The following is a 21,047-nucleotide window of genomic DNA, read 5'->3' as shown; positions in this document are numbered from 1 at the left end:
TGTCATCATGAGCACATATTTTGATGCAGTCAATACACTTTGGTACATCATGTGTGATGAAGGTTGTGGTCAAGTTTCATCGAAATTGTGTGTGTGGTTTCAGAAAAGAAAGCAAATACATAATTGGGGGGAGGGGGCAACCCCCCCCCCATAGAACCCCTTTGACCCCAACTTTTTTTTTAATCTCGTGAACAAACTTTAGTACATCACTGGTGGTGAAGATGGTGGTCAAGTTTCATCGGAATTGTATGTGTAATTTTGGAGAAGAAAGCAAACACTCATTTTGGGGGGCAACCCCACTTAAATCCCCTTGAAGCCAGATTTTTCTAATGTCATGTAAAAATCTTGTTTCGTCGTGGGTGATGAAAGTTGTGAAGTTTCATGGGAATTGTGTGTATCATTTGAGAAGAAAGCAAATACCTCTTTGGGGAGGAAACCCACGACCCCCCACCCTAGGTCGGTTTCTATTTAAAAAAAAAATTGAAAGTTGCAAGTCTCACCCCCCACCCCCCCCATTTCTTTTCCTTTTGATGAGAAAACACCACTCGTGAAGTTTCAGCCAAATCGAACTGTTTAGGGGTCACTAATGAACATTGGACTTTCCGAATTTTGTGGTTTTAAATATCCCCGCTTTAAAATATTATGGAACCACTAAATATGACTGTCCATCTTGAATTGATTATTTTAATTGACTGTCATAGGTAAGATGACGTGTGAACGATATTGGTCCCGATGGGCCCCGCCCACCACTTCCTTATATGGTCACAGTTGTATGCTAATTTGGTTATTTTGGTGTATTGTCTTCCAGACTGATCACCCGGTGAACAATAGTCTCATTCGCGAATATGGATCTGAGAAGTAAGGATCCACCAGTGTGGCTGGTCGGAGACCGTGCTCCAGAGCTATGTGGACGTAAATTGACATCGAAACGTGAAGTCCTTCAAGTGTTTTTCTATTTTCATCTGACAGAGAAGAAAACAGTCCAGGAAAGTGCAAAATTAGTGACTGAGCAATTGATAAAATTCTGGGACAGAGCGAGAGTTCCATATCGACAGACTTATCACGTGATAAAGAAAATCAAGGACTTATTTGCTGACTGGCAGAAACTTCATAAAAACAAGAACTAGAGGGGGCGCACTCGGTAGAGTGCAAAACCTCCACTGCCAATACTGCTAGGTCACTCAAGTGAACCTGATATCCTATTCATTCAATTTGACGTCAACAGTGCTCACAGAGTTATAGTTTGCAACTTTCCCTTTTACTTTTAACTTTTGCATACTCAATTCATTCGTCATAACTAGATTCCTTGAGACAGAAATTGATTTTACGTGGGTATATCCACCTGAAGTTCCAAAATCAACCGCAATTATAATTTTGGCATGTTTTTTGTTGGAAATCACTTATAACATGTAGAAATGCAAAAAAAAAAAAATCTAAATTTTTTTGAAAAAAAAAAAAGTTGCAAAAATTTTTTTTCTCTAACAATTTTTTTTTGGGGGGGGGTGGAAATCACTTAAAACATGTGGAAATGCAAAAAAAATTCAAATATTTTTTCAAAATGGCCGCCATAGCAGCCATATTAGATTTTGGACCAAGTCCAAAATCTAATCCTTGGACCATACCTCATCCCCCCCCACCAAGTTTCATTGAAATCCGTCGAGGAGTTTTTCCGTAATACTGTTCACGAACAAACAAACAAACAAAGGGGTGAAAACAGTAACCTCCAATCTTCGATGGTGGAGGTTAATAAAACTAAAATGTCACAAACTCACATAGACAAGGAAAACAAGTTATCTGAAGACCTGGATTATTTGATGGACATAGCACACCAAAATGCTTTAGATATGATTATAATAGTGGAACTGAGGAAGACGACGTGGATATCTGGAAATCACCTTGCCCAGGGATATCCACATCCACGTCCAAAAGGGCTCGAAAATCGGTTCTAACACTAAACCTGGCGGCTTCACTTGATTGGGCTAAAGTCAGTGACCGCAAAGCTACATTTATCTTGGCCTCAATGGCGCAAAGTCTGGGCCACGACCTAAACGACTTAGCCATCAATAGGTAAACAATCAGAAAACAGCGACAAGTACATAGACAGAAGATTGCTGAATCATTAAAGGCAGAATTCAAACCCTCAGTGCCACTAATGGTGTACTGGGACGGCAAGTTACTTCCAGATTTAACCGGGAAAGACCTGGTAGATCGTCTACCGATTATTGTCAGGAGCCGATATCCAGCAGTTACTAGGAGTACCAAAACTTCCAGGTGGAACTGGTGAATTGATGGCTAACGCCATGCACACTGCACTGGAACAATGGGGATTGGAAGACCGAGTAAAATGTCAATGCTTTGACACCACCAGTAGTAACACTGGTCAGATGAACGGTGCATGTGTTGTATTAGAACAGAAATTGGGACATCAAATGTTGCATTTTGCCTGTCGTCACCACGTGCACGAAATTGTCCTCGAGGCAGTCACAGTTACTTGCCTTGGTCCTTCAACAGGACCTGACATCGCCTTGTTCAAGAGATTTCAAGGCCAGTGGCAATTCATTGACCAGGAGAAATTTGAAATTTTTACTGTAGATGAGAATGAGCAAGAATTTGTGAGTGTTGATGATACGATATTATTTGCAAAAGAGCAATTGAAAAAATCCCAGCCCCGTGATGATTATAAAGAACTATTGGAACTCTCAATAATCGCACTCGGTGGCGTCCCGGAGAGAGGAATTCGATTCAGGCTTCCTGGGGCCTTGCACCGAGCCTGCTGGATGGCGAAAGCCATATATGGAACCAAAATCCTTCTATTCAGAAAACAATTCAAACTAACTAAACGAGAGGAAAAAGGAATGTGGAATTTAACTTTGTTTGTGATTGGGATTTACATTAAACATTGGTTTACTGCTCCTAGTGCCGTCAGAGCTCCCGCAAACGACCTGGAATTTTTGAAGAAACTGGAATCATATAAAATTGTGAACGAGGAAATTTCGAGAATGGCTGTGAAGAAGTTCTCCGGACATTTCTGGTACCTGAGTGAGGAACTAATTCCACTCGCTCTATTTGATGATAAGGTTTCTGCTGAAACTAAGGCAAGAATTGGCGCTGTGATAACCCAGGGAGATGGAGCAGAATTGGACCATTATCCAAGCAAAACGAACCACTGTACTAGTTCACGATATTCCAAGAAGAGAACTGTGGGATTTCCCAACTCAAAATTCCGAACGTTATTTCGTGTTCCTAGAATTGCCGATGGCTTTTTTGAATGATGACCCAGTAACTTGGCATCAGAGCGAAAGTTACAATGCAGCACTGGCTATTGTCTCAAAACTCAAAGCAGTGAACGACAATGCAGAACGTGGAGTAGCTCTAATGACAGAATACAATGAAATACTCACTTCCAACGAGGACCAAAAACAATATTTGCTCCAGGTTGTTTCAGAGCATAGAAGGAAAATGCTGACCTGCAAGAAAACCTTTGCACGAATAGTGAAATTGTTCAATGCATTATTATGCAAGTATTCAGTGATTTGAAAATTGATGAAATAAATGCCTAATGATTGTAAATTCATGACCTGTATTACTTTTTATCCAGAAGTTATTCAATTCAGTCGATTTTCTTTTTATTATTTTGGATTATTGGAATTTTTAAAAATTCTGAAATTTCAGTGTCCGGTAGGGACCCCTAAACATAGTTTGATTTGGCTGAAACTTCATCAGTGGTGTTTTCTCATCAAAAGGAAAAGAAATGCGGGGGTGAGACTTGCAACTTTCAAAAAATTTTGAAATAGAAACCGACCTACCCACCCCCATAAACTCCCTCTGGAAACCCCTTCAGACCTCCTCTTTTTTTTTTCAATGCCATTATGGGTGATGAAGGTTGTGGTCAAATTTCATTGAAATCGTATGTGTAGTTTCTGAGAAGTTGCAAGTATTTGTGGATGGACGGACGGACGGATGGCGTGCCATCCCATAAGCTCCCCGGAACTACTTTACAGGTTAGCTTAAAACCATCCCTGAGAATATTATTACAAACAAACTACAGTTGGAAGCTGTCCGTGGTTTAGCGACAATCCTGAAGAGAGCCCTCGGCACAAAACTTTGAGAACAGAAAACTTCACATCTTGGTCCATGAATCATGACCCCCTTAACAAAATGAAGGGGGATACTTTGAACCCCCATGGGAGGACTCCATTCCATATTCTGAACCCTCATTTGTAGATACTAATTAACGACACACACACACACACACACACACACACACACACACACACACACACACACACACACACACACACACACACACACACACACACACACACACACACACACACACACACACACACACACACACACGTGCTTGGCCCATATTGACAACTTTTCAGGAATCGGCAGGTTGGAATCGGTGTGATTACCGACTACAGTATTTGCTGTATACAACCCAGAAACCTTGAGTAGCTTTCACCATAAAACAATGTTAGATTTATATCGATGTTTCAGGGAGATGTTCACAAACATTATTCTTCATAAACAGCTGCATGTGACGGGTGAGAAAAAAATTGGCTCAGTAATTTAGAAAATACGTTAATAAGGCTCGAAATCGGGCGTTTATCAAATATATTTTGCTTTGAAACTCACAAAGAGAAACATTTAACCTTTGTGAAGCAAATCCGATAACCAAATGATTTACAAACATGTGCGAGGACAAAGGAAAACCTGAAAGAACCTCCATACGATACAGGATGAAACTTTGACACCACGGCACCCGTAATAGGCATGGCATGTCCACACACCCACAGAGAGTCCGTACAGATCCACATCTACCCATATGTACCACGTCCGTGTGTGCTGTATACATACCTCAACCTTGTAGTTCCTGTCGACTATACATCCCAATCAGGACAGGAACTGTAATGTACAGCTTGGTAAGTAGCCTAAGCACTCCAACGGAACACCTGGCTTGGCAAGTGATTTACCAATTGCTGTCGATACAACGATGCACCCGGAAACCCCCTTGCAATATCTGAATTGAACAAATCGACACTTCTTCGGAGTCGGAACTGCGAATATTTTCCAAACTTGGAGCTTACATCTATTTATCAATAAGAAATCGCTGCAGCCTGTTCCAACTCAAAGCATGGTTGAACAGGCCAAAAAACATGGCGGCTTCAGACCCTAGCGAGGTTACCCTGGAAATGCCTTGAGACCCCAGACAGCAAGGTGGCCGAGGATTGCCTGATTAAGGATATAAATATATATGGCTGTTAATTATGTTCAAAAGTGGTGTTTTAATTAACCCAAACACCCAATTTTCACTCTTGCACTTCCTTGGAGTTTTCTTAGTATGCATGCAAAGTTTCAGGCTACTAATTTTCATGGTTTTGGAGTTATGGAGGAAATGCACACACACACACACACACACACACACACACACACACACACACACACACACACACACACACACACACACACACACACACACACACACACACACACACACACACACACACACACACACACACACACACACACACACACACACACACACACACACACACATTGCCTTTTATTAGTATAGTTTATGGCCCTCTTGCTGTATTTTGCTCATTCTTTTTGGACTGCAAAGTTTCTAATAGCATACGAATCTTGTCCGGAAAATGAGGTTGTAAAAATTTGCATTTTTTGGTCATCTGTCAAAGTTGTGAAAGTCCAAAACAGCATCACATATTAATGCCATAATGCACTGCAACAAGGTAGACTCATGAAGTGCACAATTTGAAATGAGGAGTTCACCATGTTCTCGTGAAATACTGTATTTTACAATCTATCTATAATTCCAGCAATGTCTGTCTGTCTGTCTGTCTGTCTGCGACCACCGTTTCTAGACGACCACCGGTCCGATCGGATTGAAACTTGCGAGGAATATTGCCGGGGTACCGCGGATTTGCCTTTTCAAGGTTTGATATCAATCGGATGAGCGGTTCTCAAGTTACGACCATTTATCTGTCGACCAATGACAGGACACGGTGCTATGATGTCACGAATGACGTCACAATTACATTTTTTTGCACGAATGATGTCAATTCTTCTTCTTCTTCGTTTGGTATGACATCACAATCGGCGCTGGTGACCTGAGTATGTGCCTTTTCAAGGTTTGATATTAATCGGACAAGCGGTTCCCAAGTTACGGCCATTTATGTCAACCAATGACAAGACACGGTGCTATGACGTCACGAATGACGTCACAATTAATGTTTGTTTATTTATTGTTTTTTTTTGCACGATTGATGTCGATTCTTCTTCTTCGTTTGGTGTGACGTCACAATCGACGCTGGGGACCTGAGTATGTGCCTTTTCAAGGTTTGATATTGTTCTTCATCCATTTCAGCTGTTTCCCAAGTGTTTCCCAAGGTTTGAATTAATTGTTCAAATTATTAATTAATCCCAAGGTTTGAATTTTCCCAAGGGAAAGAGCTGTTTCCCAAGGGTTTGAAAGCTGTTTTTTCCCAAGGTTTGAATTAATTGTTGTGCTTGGAAGACATTTGTGAATACATTTACAGAGAGGGGAGGGAGAGAGGGGGGTGAGAGAGAGTTGGCATCACAATTCAAGAGAGGGGGAGAGAGGAGGGGCGAGGAGGGGGGGGGGCGAGAGAGAGGGGGTGTCACAATTCTTCTTCTTCGTTTGATATGATGTCACAATTGACGCTGGGGACCTGAGTATGTTTCCCAGATGTTTCCGAAGTTATAGCCATTTATGATACGGTTGGTCCGATCTCATTGAAACAATGCCCCAATCCAGTCGTCGTTTACGCGATTTGTGGTTTACGTTTATGTAAACGTCGTTTATGTTTACGCAATCCCTTCACACTGTGATTTGATTTTTTTTTCCTGAAAAATGAAAAACCGTAATCGTACCCTCACGGCTCGGAAACTGCTGTAGTTTCGATTCCCTGCATGCTCTGGTGCTCAGATTTTAAAACCTCCCCAGGGCAGGATTTACAGTTGAGCATACCAAATTTTGAGGTTATATTTCAAATAATGACCGAGATATGGAAGGTGTCATTTGTGCCAATCAGGGGTGAGATATAATTTCTTATTTTTTCATTGGTTTTTCAAAACATGTAAATTAACACCTAACTTGTTGATATGAATGTCCAAATAATTGTCTCTTTTTCCTATTTACAAGTACAACGATGTAAAGTATGTTACTATGTTCATTCAACATGGTTTACTTTAAGAAAGATCACTTCATACAGTGTTTAAATAAATGACTTGTTCCCAGTTTCTTTTTATCCTCCAAAACCTCATTCTTCATACCGTATGGAAAATATACCTTATTTTTGTACAGCATTTAAAACTAAAGCATTGATAGCATTTAAAGTTAAGCCATTTAGTGTTTCAGTTTTAGTTGATTCAGTGAATCATTAAAAGTGCTCTTTGAAAGAACAGAATGTATTTTGGATCGTGCACCATTACACGAAGGTATAATGTTCGCATTTAATATCTCCAAAAATCCCAAACATCCGTCAGAGTTATTTGCATTTTCTTCCACACAGGATTGTTTGGTTCTGTTTGTTAATGTATATATTACTAAAACTCTCATCTTGTATGTATGTATGTTCCCAAAATACAGCCAAAACAGTACATGATAGCACAAAAAATTTAGTTCCACCTTACTCACCATTCTCCTGCAGTGTGCAGTATCAAGTTTCGTTCAAATCGGGCAACGAAAAATTATTCAAAAATAAATTCCCGATTCAGTCAAGTACTCTTCGGGAGAATTTGATGAATGCAAATAACCTTAGCGGTATAGTTTGCTGGAGCTATATATTTTTTTCTTGAAATGATTTATTTTAAAATCTCAAACATTTAGTATCGACAAAGAACGATTTATTTTTAAGCATAAAATAAACATCGCCATTTTGATTGAATACTTCCGTGTTCATCTATCTATATATTACTAAAACTCTCATCTTGTATATATGTATATGTATGTATGTTCCCAAAATACAGCCAAAACGGTACAGGATAGCACAAAAATTTTAGGGCCACCTTATTCAGCATTATCCTGTGATGTGCAGTATCAAGTTTCGTTCAAATCGGGCAACGGAAAAAAATATAAAAAAATCAATTCCCGATTCAGTCAAGTACTCCTTCAGGAGTATTTGATCAATGCAAACAACCTCAGCAGAATAGTTCGCTGAGCTATCTTTTTTTTTTTTGAAATGATTTTTTTTCATCAACCACTGTCACAATGGGAACCCAACGGGTTCACGGGTCGTCTAGTTCTTTATAATCACCTTCCTCATGGTTGCACAGTACGAGCGTTTTCTCAGGAAACCAATTAGGCCTGGTTACTGTATGTGTGGGTTCTTCCTAACTAAAAGTTTTACTGTTTTTAAGTTTTAAAGGACACTAAAAGTTTTACTGTACAGTTTTTATTTCCATCATAACCTAAATTTTGCTTAACTCAAGCCGGAATCGGGCCAAGTCCGAGTTCTTGGTATTGTGAGTCCGAGTCCCCCCTAAAAGTGGACTCCAGTCCTACTTCACTGGTTTCGGTGTTGCTTCAGCTCCAAGAATGTGGCAAAAAGCTATGGATCGTCTTTGTGCCGACTTACCGTCAGAATGCTACTTGGATGACATCCTCATTGCAGGCGCCACGGCCAAACACTATCTTCAGAACATTCATAAGGTGATGTTTAAGTTAGCTGCTGAGGGTCTTTGCCTGAACAAAGACAAATGTTTATTCTTTCAGAAGCGAGTGGAGTACCTGGTCCACATCATCACCTCAGATGGGCTGTCAAAAGCTCCTCAGAAAGTCGACGCCATAGCCGACATTCCCAGCCCAAGAGACAAAATTCAGCTTTGTTCTTTCATTGGGCTCGCTCAGTATTACCAGAGGTATGTCAGCAACCTAAGCACTGAGCTTGCTCTCCTGACTCGCAGTTCTCACTCATTACAAACCTTCATGTCCTCTCATTCTTGCGTGTGACAGCTCATCGTACAGCATCAGTGCTGTCTTGTCTCAGATCATGAGTGACTGTATTGAGTGTCCAGTGTGTTTTTCGTTGCCTGCTATGATCAGGGAAGCGCCTGCTCATCCTCTCCAGTGGAGATGACGCGACACATGGACGGAGCATAAATATGTATGTGGCAAGGCATGCATGGAACATAATATACATTTTACATTCAAACTTGGTTACATCACACTCATGGCCTGTTTTTTTATTTTATATAAACCACTACAGAAATTGATTGAGCAAAGAGAATTACGTGAACATGGGAACCAGGGTAGCCAGCTTGGCTCAAAACATCGTCAAATTGTTATTGAACATTTTCAGAAATAAACATGTTTGGTACTACAGAACGTTAATATGGATGCAAACAAACACAACATAATAGTGACAGAAGTTTTTTGTGCTGCACTCTTCAGGGTAAAAATCGCAGCAAGTGAAGGAGGAAGTGAAGGCACGTGCTTAAATACGCAAGTCTCAATAAGGTAGACACTGATTGGTTCAACCTAATGACGTCATGGTTAATCCGAACGCCCATTTGAGCTCCCATTAGCTGGAGCAGAGTCCGTCGACGATTGACGTTTGCAACCGCATCCTGGAGAGAGGAGGGATGGGTTTCCCCTAAAGTCCATTCTCCATTTGTTACCGTACTTCCTTTGATCTTTCCATGCTGAAAGAGACACAGAGATCGTACAAATTCCTTTTGACGACATAATATTGGATCGGTGGTAAGGATGAAGGTTGCGTCCAACATACGGAAATGAAACGAGCTCCGACCTCGGCTCAATATCCTGAACATATCTGCATTGTACTGGTCTGCACAGATTGGGTTGACAACCAGGTGCTGTGCAATGGCAGATGAAGCAGGTGCAGTGGCCAGTGGTTGCTGGATATTTCTACATGCTCGCACTGGTTGTGCTCTAACCCTCACAATCCTCCTTCGAATCGCCAAGGGGACGTGTTGTTTGATCCGATCAGCCAATGTTTGTGTTGTGCGGCCCACGTACCGAGCTTCACATTGGCACTTAAACTCATAAATAACATTGCTAGTTTGTGAGATGGGTAGCACATCCTTGTTGATTGACGTCAGCAAACAGCGAGAGGTAAAGATTACTCGGGGTTGCACAGCCAGATACGTGTTGGATACAATATGTTTGATTTGTACTTCAAACCTTCGTGATTATTGCCCTTTCCAGGGCATCCTGATATAGACTGGACATTTGTCCGGACCAATCTTCCTATATTTTGTTACGTTTAGAAACTTGTGCACGTATCTCTTAACTATATGCTCGGGATAACCATTCTCACCCAGTACATTCATGATTTTCTCAATTTCAGCAGGAAGATTACAAGGTGAATAAATCCTCTGTGCTCTGCTAACCAGGATATTGATCAAGGCAATTTTGATTCTCGTGGAGCTGTAGGAGTCCCAGCGAGTATACTGCCCTGTGAAAGTCGGCTTCCGGTAGATGGATGTTGTGAAACCAAGGTTGGATCTATCAACCAACACATCCAAAAACGGTAACATGTTTGACGATTCTAGCTCTGTGGTAAACTTCAGTGCTGGATGGAGAGTGTTGAGCCATGCCTGGAAATTGTCACATGCTTGGAAGCTCATATGGCGATGGAATGAAACTCCAGATCGTTAACCAATTCTGCAGCAGCCAAAGTGAGTTTAATGGATAGTTTGGAATTCCAGAGAAATCTTGGTCCAGACGGCCATAATGACTCCATCACATCATAGGCTTTTACGGAGCGAGTTGCCAAGTCTGCCGGATTAATGTCGCTTGCCACGTAGTTCCATTGAGAAGGTGATGTACTTTATGGATCCTTTGCTCGAGGTCAGCCATGATGGCAATGGGTTCTTGTCTGAAGCGTACTCGTACCTCGAGGAGACTATTGACGAGGTCTGGACCAGGAAGTAGTACCTTATTTAGCGAGACATCATGATAGGTAGCACTGCCGTCGAACACCACATGAATATTTACAGGTTTGTGTGGATGGATGACAGCAAAATGAGGAAGATACCATCGTGGTTGTTTTGCTTCTGTTCCTGGTTCAAGAGGCTCAGCATGTCCTTTGAAAAGAGTTTAGCCATGAAGTCCACGTACTGCTGTTTACGGGCTGGTTTCTTATGCAGAGGCTTGCAAAGGGACTTTAAGCAGTTGATTGCAAGGGGTCGATTGTCTGGAAGTTCTACATTGTCTCTGAAGGGTAACGGAGTCACTCAATTTCTATTGTAATTCCTGATGAATCTGTCCTCCATAATCGCAGGAAAATGGTTGTCTTCTATGGAGCAACCTGGCTTGTTTTCATTCCTTCACTGAAAGACGTTACTGCCAACCATCGTCATTAGCTCTGTGGTTGGAGACTCTCCCGAAGAGCTGAACTGAATTCACATGAGCTGAACTCACATGATGATGTGGCAGGATGATGACCTTGACGGTAACACGATTTGGGTGTGGCGAGCATATTGATGGATTTCCATTGTCGAGAATGGGGGTACAATATGTCTCCACTTGCTCAGGGCTATGGACGCTATCCAAACGTACACCGCCAATTATCACCCATCCAAGGTCCATACACTGTGCCTACAGAGCATTACGTGGTCCATTCCAAGATTCTCTGACCTTAAGCAGCTGAGGAGTATCTCTTCAAATTAACAGCAAGATGGTCGCTTCTGAGTCAGGTTCACAAGGAAATACAAGGAAATTAAATGCAGTTGGAGGCCATTCAGCCCATAATGCCTGCGCCACATCAACACCGCACCAATTTATCAACACGAGATCAAAATAAGAAAAATGCAAAACGTTTGTTTATTTTGGGGTTTTTTGTGGTTTTTATTTTTATTTTCTCTTTCCAGGTGAGGGGGCAAGGGCATAGACCATCTTGGGTAAAAATAAAAAAAAACACGTGTATGCAATCACCCATCAATGCTCAAGCAACCTCAAAGTCCTGCCACATCCTTAGACACCTTCTATCTCCAATACTTCCAGGTACCTATGTAATCTGATGTCTGAACTGATGTCTGAACTCTACTCTGGTACTGAGAGTGCTGTGAAGTGTGGTGGTACCCCCTCTGACTTATTTCCAGTTGTTACTGGAGTTCGTCAGGGATGTGTACTTGCCCCCACACTTTTCAGCACTTGTATGGACTGGATTTTTGGGAGGATGTCGGAGAGATCAAGTTGCGGTGCATCGTTTGGCAATGTCAAGATCTCGGACCTTGATTTTGCAGATGATGCAGTCATCTTTGCGGAGACTTTAGACATCCTCTTGGGGGCCCTCGAGGTGCTGAATGAGGAGTCGGAGCCGTTGGGATTACGGATTTCTTGGGTCAAAACAAAGATCCAGGCTTTCGGTGACATCTTGGATGCTGCTGTCCTGTCTGTGTCTGTTTGTGGTGAGGATGTTGAGGTCGTGGATAGATTCACTTACCTTGGCAGTGATATTCATGTCTCCGCAGGTTGTGAGCCGGAGGTCAATAGACGTCTGGGTCGGGCCTGGGGAGTCATGGATTCACTGGATCATGGGGTGTGGCGCTGCCGGTACCTGTGCGGGAGGACGAAAGTCCGAGTCTTCAGGTCCTTGGTACTTCCAGTCTTGCTCTATGGGTGCGAGACTTGGACTTTGACCAAGGATCTGAGACGGAGACTTAATTCCTTTGGTACCAGGTCTCTTCGGAGAATCCTTGGCTATCGCTGGTCGGATTTTGTGTCCAACGAGCGGTTGCTGAGAGAGACTCGGATGAGATTTGTTACCTGCATAGTCCGTGAGCGTCAGCTGCGGCTGTATGGACATGTGGCTCGTTTTCCTGACGCTGATCCTGCTCACCAGATTCTCTCAGCGAGGGAGTCTCATGAGTGGAGGAGGCCAGTGGGCCGACCACGTGCCTCATGGTTGCAGCAGGTTGACCATCATCTCAAGGAGATGGGGATGGGCCTGGCATCTGCCTGGGGGATGGCCAGACGGAGGCCCCTGGAGTACCGGCGGAAAGTGGACGCAGCGACGCGCTGTTCTGGCACATGCTCCCATACCTGACCTGACCTATGTAATTCTAATTTAAATTTATCGACTGTTTCTGCTGCCATTACCTTTCCAGGGAGACCATTCTATGCATTAACTACTCTTATCTCTGACTGAAAGACCCCTGCCTTAACTCTTCTTCTTTACTCAGGGTCCTATCACTATCTACTCCTGCCCCTGGTCCTATCACTGTCTACTCTGCTGAATAATTATTCTGCACTGATTTTGTTGATACACTTCATTATCTTAAACATCTCCATCATATCTCCCCGTAACCACCTCCTTTCTTGTATATAAAGCCCTGTCTCCTTCAACCGCTCCTCATAGCTGAGTTGAGCTCGGCCCAGAATCAGTCTAGTGGCCCTGTGCTGAACCATCTCTCTGGCAACTGTCCTTCCTAAGTTGTGATTACCAAAACTGCACACAGTATTCTAGATGTGGCCCTCACTAAATTCCTGTACAATGTTAACACCACCTCTTTTGATTTATAATTGATCCCCCTCCGAATACAACCTAAAACCGGATTTGCTTTACCTGCAGCTGCCTGACATTGTGCTGCCTGCTTACCTCCCGTATCTATTACCACCCCCAGATCCTTCTGTGTGACACGCTCCAAAATTACCCCTTACATCCTGTAATCTATTTTCATTGTTCTTTCCCCATCCCCAACACCTTACACTTGCTCAGGTTAAATTCCATCTGCCAAACTTTTGCCCAATCTATGCAAGTATCAATACTTTCCTGAATCTGATCACCACCCCCTCTGCTAACCACCTTACCTCCAAGCTTTGTGTCATCTGCAAATTTGGAACGCCCACTCTTCACTCCACTATACAAATCATTAATGTAAATAATGAATAGTAATGGTCCGAATACTGATCCCTGAGATACCCCACTACTTACATTCTCCCAGCAAGACATCCTCCAACTCACAGCCACTCATTGCTTTCTACCACTCAGCCAGTTTGCAATCCAATCAGCTACCTGACCAGTCACTCCACAAGCTCTCACTTTGGCTAACAACCTCCGATGTGGTTCCTTATCAAATGCCTTCTTAAAGTCTAGATATACTTTGTCCGCTGCCTTTCCCTCATCCACCCAATCAGACACTGCTTCATGGAACTCTAAAAGATTTGTTAGACAGGAACTACCTTTGGGAAACCCATGCTGACTACCTTTAATTAGTTTGTATTTATTTAAATGGTTTCTCATCTGGTCCTTGATTAATGTCTCCAACACCTTCCCCACAACTGAAGTCAAACTAACAGGTCTATAGTTCCCAATTCTCTGGATCCTTTCTTAAATAATGGTGTTACATTTGCTCCTCTCCAATCCTCCGGTACCTGTCCTGACTCCAGGGAATGATTGAAAATATCCATTAACATCTCGCTTGCCTGCTCAGTCACCTCCATCAATACTATCGAGTGCATATAATCTGGCCCCGGAGCCTTATCTTCTCTTAGATTACCGAGCTGTTCCTTTACTTCCTCCACTCCAACCTGGATCTTCTGTAAAAAGCCCTTCCTCACCTCCTCGATAGATACTTTCAGCTATTGGCAATTCTCCTGACTGTTCCTGTGTAAAAAGTTGAAGCAAAATACCTGTATAATAAGCCAGCCATCTCACTTTCATCACTAACCACTCTCCCGGTGCTTTTCCTCAATGGGCCCACACTGGTTCTAACCTGTTCTTTTCCCCTGATATATTTAAAGAATGCCTTGTTATTATGTTTAATATTCTTAGCCATTTCCTTCTCATACTCTTTTAGCATGTGGAGATATTTTTCTTAACTTGCCTCTGTTTACTCCGATAGTGATATAAATCTTACTCCAGTTGTGCGTGCATGCGTGCATGTCCTCCCTAACTCTAACACCATGTAACCAGCAGCCTAAAACTTTGCACGCATACCAAGAAAACTCCAAGGAAGTGCCTGACTGAAAATTGGGTGTTTGGGTTAATTAAAACACCCCTTTTGAAGATAATTAATGCCCTTATATAATGGCCTTACACAGATCTGGCAAATGCTTTGGATAAGCAGTCAAGCAAATATAAGACCTCAACCCCCTGCCCCCCAGTCCCTGAGGGACTGCTTATCCATAGTGTCTGCCAGATGTCACTTTATTTTCAGAGGTTTCGTGAAGTGCTCTGCAAGGAATCAAAGCAAATCTGGTGAAAAATGGGCGTTTGAAAATAAAGTTATAATGTTTGCGTGGACAGATGAGCAGGCAACGTGGTGGATAATCTGCAATGTTTATTTCATGGACGATTAAACTTTGCAATGTCTCTTGGGTTGTTCTGCATTTAACCAACTATTTTGTGGAAAAAGTCAGTCATTATTTGAAAGAATTCATTTTTTTTCTTTAACTGCTGTGGGCACGTCTTTAAAGTTAAAGGGATCCTACATGATATGCAGCCACAGCCTGGCCAGCCGTTCCTTATCAATCATTGAACTGGAGTGCTTGTTTGAGTGCTTAAGCCACTTTCTGAGCACCCTGCAGTCGATGGTGGTACCACGCTATGTCATTCTGAGCATATCGTTCACTCACTGCGGAGACTTTTGTCACATCACGTCATTCTGAGCGAGTGGTCCGTGCTCCGTCGTCCTGAGCGAGTTGTGAAATTACACCCAATTTCCAAGCCGTTTGCCGTTTGACATGTTTCTAAATTGCCAAGCCAAAAATTTTTTTTCCCCTCCTCTCTCACAATGTTTAGATCATTGAAACATCTATGTGAATGCAACGTTGTTTTTCAGCGAAAGCTACTCAAAGTTTTTGGTACGGTTTGGAGTCGGTAATCACGCTGACTCCAACCTGCTGGCTCAAGAAAATTTGCCTATATCAGCCGTGTGTGTGTGTGTGTGTGTGTGTGTGTGTGTGTGTGTGTGTGTGTGTGTGTGTGTGTGTGTGTGTGTGTGTGTGTGTGTGTGTGTGTGTGTGTGTGTGTGTGTGTGTGTGTTTTCATAAAGCATAACATTCTCTCTGCTAACTCCCCTACCTCACTACTCTCTCATTGTCCCATCCTTGCTCTCCCCCCTCCCAATACAATTCAGCACCCTCCTCCCACACTTCTCTCTTTCTCTTTCTCTGTGTCCCTATCTCTGGGTGGTGGTTTTGTCTGAATGGTGTTTGTCACTGGACATGTCCGGACAGGGTTTGTCTCCAGACTTGTCCAGATTGTATTTATCTCCGGACATGTCCGGATGGAAGTTTGTCTCCAGATGTGTCCGAGCGGTGTTTATGTCCAGACGGGAGCTATTCTCTGGACAGCGTGTCTCCTGGCACGTCGGGGCAGTGTTTGTCTCCTGACACTTCGGGGTGATGTTTATCTCTTAGCGTGTCGGGGCGGTGTTTGTCTCCTGGCGCGTCAGGGCGGTGTTTGTTTTATGGGCGTGTCGGGGCGGTGTTTGTTTATGGGCGTGTTGGGGCGGTGTTTGTTTATGGGCGTGTCGGGGCGGTGTTTGTTTATGGGCGTGTCGGGGCGGTGTTTGTTCATGGGCGTGTCGGGGCGGTGTTTTTATCATGGGCGTGTCGGGGCGGTGTTTGTTCATGGGCGTGTCGGGGCGGTGTTTGTTTATGGGCGTGTCGGGGCGGTGTTTGTTCATGGGCGTGTCGGGGCGGTGTTTTATCATGGGCGTGTCGGGGCGGTGTTTGTTTATGGGCGTGTCGGGGCGGTGTTTGTTCATGGGCATGTCGGGGCGGTGTTTTATCATGGGCGTGGCGGGGCGGTGTTTGTTCATGGGCGTGTCGGGGCGGTGTTTGTTTATGGGCGTGTCGGGGCGGTGTTTGTTTATGGGCGTGTCGGGGCGGTGTTTGTTTATGGGCGTGTCGGGGCGGTGTTTGTTTATGGGCGTGTCGGGCGGTGTTTGTTTATGGGCGTGTCGGGCGGTGTTTGTTTATGGGCGTGTCGGCGGTGTTTGTTTATGGGCGTGTCGGGCGGTGTTTGTTTATGGGCGTGTCGGGGCGGTGTTTGTTCATGGGGGTGTGGGGGCGGTGTTTGTTTATGGGCGTGTCGGGGCGGTGTTTGTTTATGGGCGTGTCGGGGCGGTGTTTGTTTATGGGCGTGTCGGGGCGGTGTTTGTTTATGGGCGTGTCGGGGCGGTGTTTGTTTATGGGCGTGTCGGGGCGGTGTTTGTTTATGGGCGTGTCGGGGCGGTGTTTGTTTATGGGCGTGTCGGGGCGGTGTTTGTTTATGGGCGTGTCGGGGCGGTGTTTGTTTATGGGCGTGTCGGGGCGGTGTTTGTTCATGGGCGTGTCGGGGCGGTGTTTGTGTATGGGCGTGTCGGGGCGGTGTTTGTGTATGGGCGTGTCGGGGCGGTGTTGTTTATGGGCGTGTCGGGGCGGTGTTTGTTTGTGGGCGTGTCGGGGCGGTGTTTGTTTGTGGGCGTGTCGGGGCGGTGTTTGTTTGTGGGCGTGTCGGGCGGTGTTTGTTTGTGGGCGTGTCGGGCGGTGTTTGTTTGTGGGCGTGTCGGGCGGTGTTTGTTTGTGGGCGTGTCGGTGCGGTGTTTGTTTGTGGGCGTGTCGGGCGGTGTTTGTTTGTGGGCGTGTCGGGCGGTGTTTGTTTGTGGGCGTGTCGGGCGGTGTTTGTTTGTGGGCGTGTCGGGGCGGTGTTTGTTTGTGGGCGTGTCGGCGGTGTTTGTTTGTGGGCGTGTCGGGGCGGTGTTTGTTTGTGGGCGTGTCGGGGCGGTGTTTGTTTGTGGGCGTGTCGGGCGGTGTTTGTTTGTGGGCGTGTCGGGGCGGTGTTTGTTTGTGGGCGTGTCGGGCGGTGTTTGTTTGTGGGCGTGTCGGGCGGTGTTTGTTTGTGGGCGTGTCGGGGCGGTGTTTGTTTGTGGGCGTGTCGGGCGGTGTTTGTTTGTGGGCGTGTCGGGCGGTGTTTGTTTGTGGGCGTGTCGGGCGGTGTTTGTTTGTGGGCGTGTCGGGGCGGTGTTTGTTTGTGGGCGTGTCGGGGCGGTGTTTGTTTGTGGGCGCGTCGGGGCGCTGTTTGTTTGTGGGCGTGTCGGGGCGGTGTTTGTTTGTGGGCGTGTCGGGGCGGTGTTTGTTTGTGGGCGTGTCGGGTCGGTTTTTGTTTGTGGGCGTGTCGGGGCGGTGTTTGTTTGTGGGCGTGTCGGGGCGGTGTTTGTTTGTGGGCGTGTCGGGGCGGTGTTTGTTTGTGGGCGTGTCGGGGCGGTGTTTGTTTGTGGCCGTGTCGGGGCGGTGTTTGTTTGTGGGCGTGTCGGGGCGGTGTTTGTTTGTGGGCGTGTCGGGGCGGTGTTTGTTTGTGGGCGTGTCGGGGCGGTGTTTGTTTGTGGGCGTGTCGGGGCGGTGTTTGTTTGTGGGCGTGTCGGGCCGGTGTTTGTCTCCGGGCGTGTCGGGCCGGTGTTTGTCTCCGGGCGTGTCGGGCCGGTGTTTGTCTCCGGGCGTGTCGGGCCGGTGTTTGTCTCCGGGCGTGTCGGGCCGGTGTTTGTCTCCGGGCGTGTCGGGCCGGTGTTTGTCTCCGGGCGTGTCGGGCCGGTGTTTGTCTCCGGGCGTGTCGGGCCGGTGTTTGTCTCCGGGCGTGTCGGGCCGGTGTTTGTCTCCGGGCGTGTCGGGGCGGCGTTTGTCTCCGGGCGTGTCGGGCCGGCGTTTGTCTCCGGGCGTGTCGGGCCGGCGTTTGTCTCCGGGCGTGTCGGGCCGGCGTTTGTCTCCGGGCGTGTCGGGCCGGCGTTTGTCTCCGGGCGTGTCGGGCCGGTGTTTGTCTCCGGGCGTGTCGGGGCGGCGTTTGTTTCCGGGCGTGTCGGGCCGGCGTTTGTCTCTGGGCGCGTTAGGGCCTGCACTTGCTGTACCATCACCACTGCATACACTCGCTGCTCACTCAACACTGCATGTGCTTCGCTGCACCAACACCATTGCCCGCCCCCGCTGCACCACCACCACTGCCCGCCCCTGCTGCACCACCACCGCTGCCCGACCCCGCTGCACCACCCCGCTGCACCACCACCGCTGCCCGACCCCGCTGAACCACGATCGCTGCCCAACGCAGCTGCACTACCACCGCTGCACCACCACCACTGCCCGACCCCGCTGCACCCGCAACACATCACCACCCATATTCTCAGCAACCTCACTCCATAACTGTAACCCAATATTATCTCCAAATTTCTCACATCCTGATACTTGCTGCAAATTATCTATCTGTTCCTTTAACCTGATAATAACTATCCTCAAGTGGACTATTTCCTTGCACTTCCTACAACAGTAAGTTCCTGCTGCTTCCCCTATTCTTGATGTGGCCCACATTGAGCATTTATCACATTTTATGTACTCCTCTTCCTTTCTCCTTCATGCTCTCTTTATACCCTTTTTCACTCTCTAGAAAGTAGTTCTTTTTAAAATGACGTCTTAGGTGCCCTCGTTATGACATCATAATTGCATTTGTAGAACGCCACATCTGATTAGTATGAAAATTTATAGAGGGCCATCTCGGGCTTAAATGGTCCACAGAAAAAAAAATCTCATGACATAATCGGTCACGTGATTCGGCAGCCGTATTGTTTAAAAAAAAAAACCTTCAGAAATCTTCTCTTTAGTGGCTGAACAGATCACGGTGAAACTTTACATGTTTGACCGCCTGTCCATGAGGAACAAAAGGTTCACACATATGATATCATAGATCATGGTTTGGCAGCCATGTTGGATTTACCCTAAAACCAATCATAATACACCACTCAAAAGAAGTCCTGGCGAGGGTCTGTAATCTCTGATTGCTCTTTTTAGATCCTCGTGGAGGATCTCTAAGTCTTACTCACGTTGTTGTTCTTCATCTTCTTCTTCTTGTGGACTTTTTTGTTTCACATCCTACAGTTTTCATCGAAACTTCCTGAAACTTGGCATACATATGTAAAAATTCCCTGCGCAGACAGTAACCATCTCCGATTTTGAAAATTCCTCCGAGAAAAAAAAGTTACGACGTCAAAATATCTCCACTAATGGAAATCGCCTCAAAAATTATCTCCGAAACTAGGCAAGCGTTTTGAATTCTGTTTGCGGGAATCGAACAGGGCATTAGCAGAGATTAATTACCACACAGTCATATGATACATCACTATGACTGATGTCATATCAATTTTTATGGCGTCATTCCTATTTTTTGACATTTTTTGTTTCACAACCCAGAGTTTTCATCGGATCTTCGTGAAACTTGCCATGTATATGCAGAAAGCCCACGCGCAGGCACAGTAACCATCTCCGATTTTGGAAATTCTTCCTAGAAAAAAAAGTTGACGTCATAATATCTCCGTTAATGGAAATCGCCTATACCATTATCTCCGAAACTAGGCAAGCTGTTTGAATTTTGTTTGTGGAAATCAAGCCGGGCATTAGCACAGATAATTTATCGCAAACCTGATACATCACGATGATGTCATATTCGTTTTTATGACCTCATCATTAAGAGGATGAGTATCTTAGCTCATTTGAGCTTGTTCTTGTTACATATTGTTTCCTAAAGCTGCATGGTGTCGTGTTCAGATAGACCGGATGTTGCTGATATCGGAGGCTCTGTCTTCATGGCTAAGAGGAGAAGGCGATGTCCCTTTTCTTTCTGGAAAGATGCAACACATTAACTATTTTACAATGTAAATGTTGCTTTGGTGTGAACTCCTGATGGAAAGAAAATTGTTATGAACCACATCGGACACTCCATCTTTCTTGCTGGCTGGTAGGGAAGTGATGAACATGGGAGGAGTTGAGAGTTTTCTGGTCGAAAACACTTTCCACAATCTCTCTCCCCTCTCCTCTCCTCTCTTTTTCTCTTTTTCTCCTTTTCTCTTCTCTCTCTCTCTCTCTCTCTCTCTCTCTCTCTCTCTCTCTCTCTCTCTCTCTCTCTCTCTCTCTCTCTCTCTCTCTCTCTCTCTCTCTCTCTCTCTCTCTCTCTCTCTCTCTCTCTCTCTCTCTCTCTCTCTCTCTCTCTCTCTCTCTCTCTCTCTCTCTCTCTCTCTCTCTCTCTCTCTCTCTCTCTCTCTCTCTCTCTCTCTCTCTCTCTCTCTCT

General features: G+C 45.1%; 2 protein-coding genes across 9 annotated transcripts in view; both read left to right on the top strand.

Annotated features, from left to right (window-relative positions):
* KIN (Kin17 DNA and RNA binding protein) overlaps positions 1-21,047 on the top strand; it is a 41,288-nt gene that overhangs the window by 14,537 nt on the left and 5,704 nt on the right. For 4 of the 8 annotated variants that reach the window (XM_085871876.1, XM_085871875.1, XM_085871870.1 and 1 more), the window contains one exon: positions 8,762-8,907. The exons of 3 other annotated variants lie outside the window; for them this stretch is intronic. In XM_085871876.1, coding sequence (XP_085728002.1) covers positions 8,762-8,907 — 146 coding nt within the window. Of the gene's footprint in view, positions 1-808; positions 946-8,761; positions 8,908-21,047 lie in introns of those variants that run through there. One more of the 8 variants, XM_085871874.1, reaches the window with a different exon arrangement.
* LOC147033723 (uncharacterized) lies at positions 1,653-5,481 on the top strand. The gene has a single exon (XM_085871879.1). The coding sequence runs from the start codon at positions 2,289-2,291 to the stop codon at positions 3,270-3,272; it is 984 nt and encodes a 327-aa protein (XP_085728005.1). The 5' UTR covers positions 1,653-2,288; the 3' UTR covers positions 3,273-5,481.

Source organism: Eptatretus burgeri, chromosome 2 (assembly GCF_056783735.1).
Source record: "Eptatretus burgeri isolate ZD-2024b chromosome 2, Ebu_testis_v1, whole genome shotgun sequence".
NCBI classification, from domain to species: domain Eukaryota; kingdom Metazoa; phylum Chordata; class Myxini; order Myxiniformes; family Myxinidae; genus Eptatretus; species Eptatretus burgeri.
The sequence above is the reverse complement of the archived record's forward strand: the minus strand, read 5'-3'. Positions and strand labels throughout refer to the sequence as shown.

Coding starts and splice junctions, on each gene's coding strand:
- LOC147033723 (XM_085871879.1), top strand. CDS start 2,289: ATGGCTAACGCCATGCACACTGCACTGGAACAATGGGGATTGGAAGAC.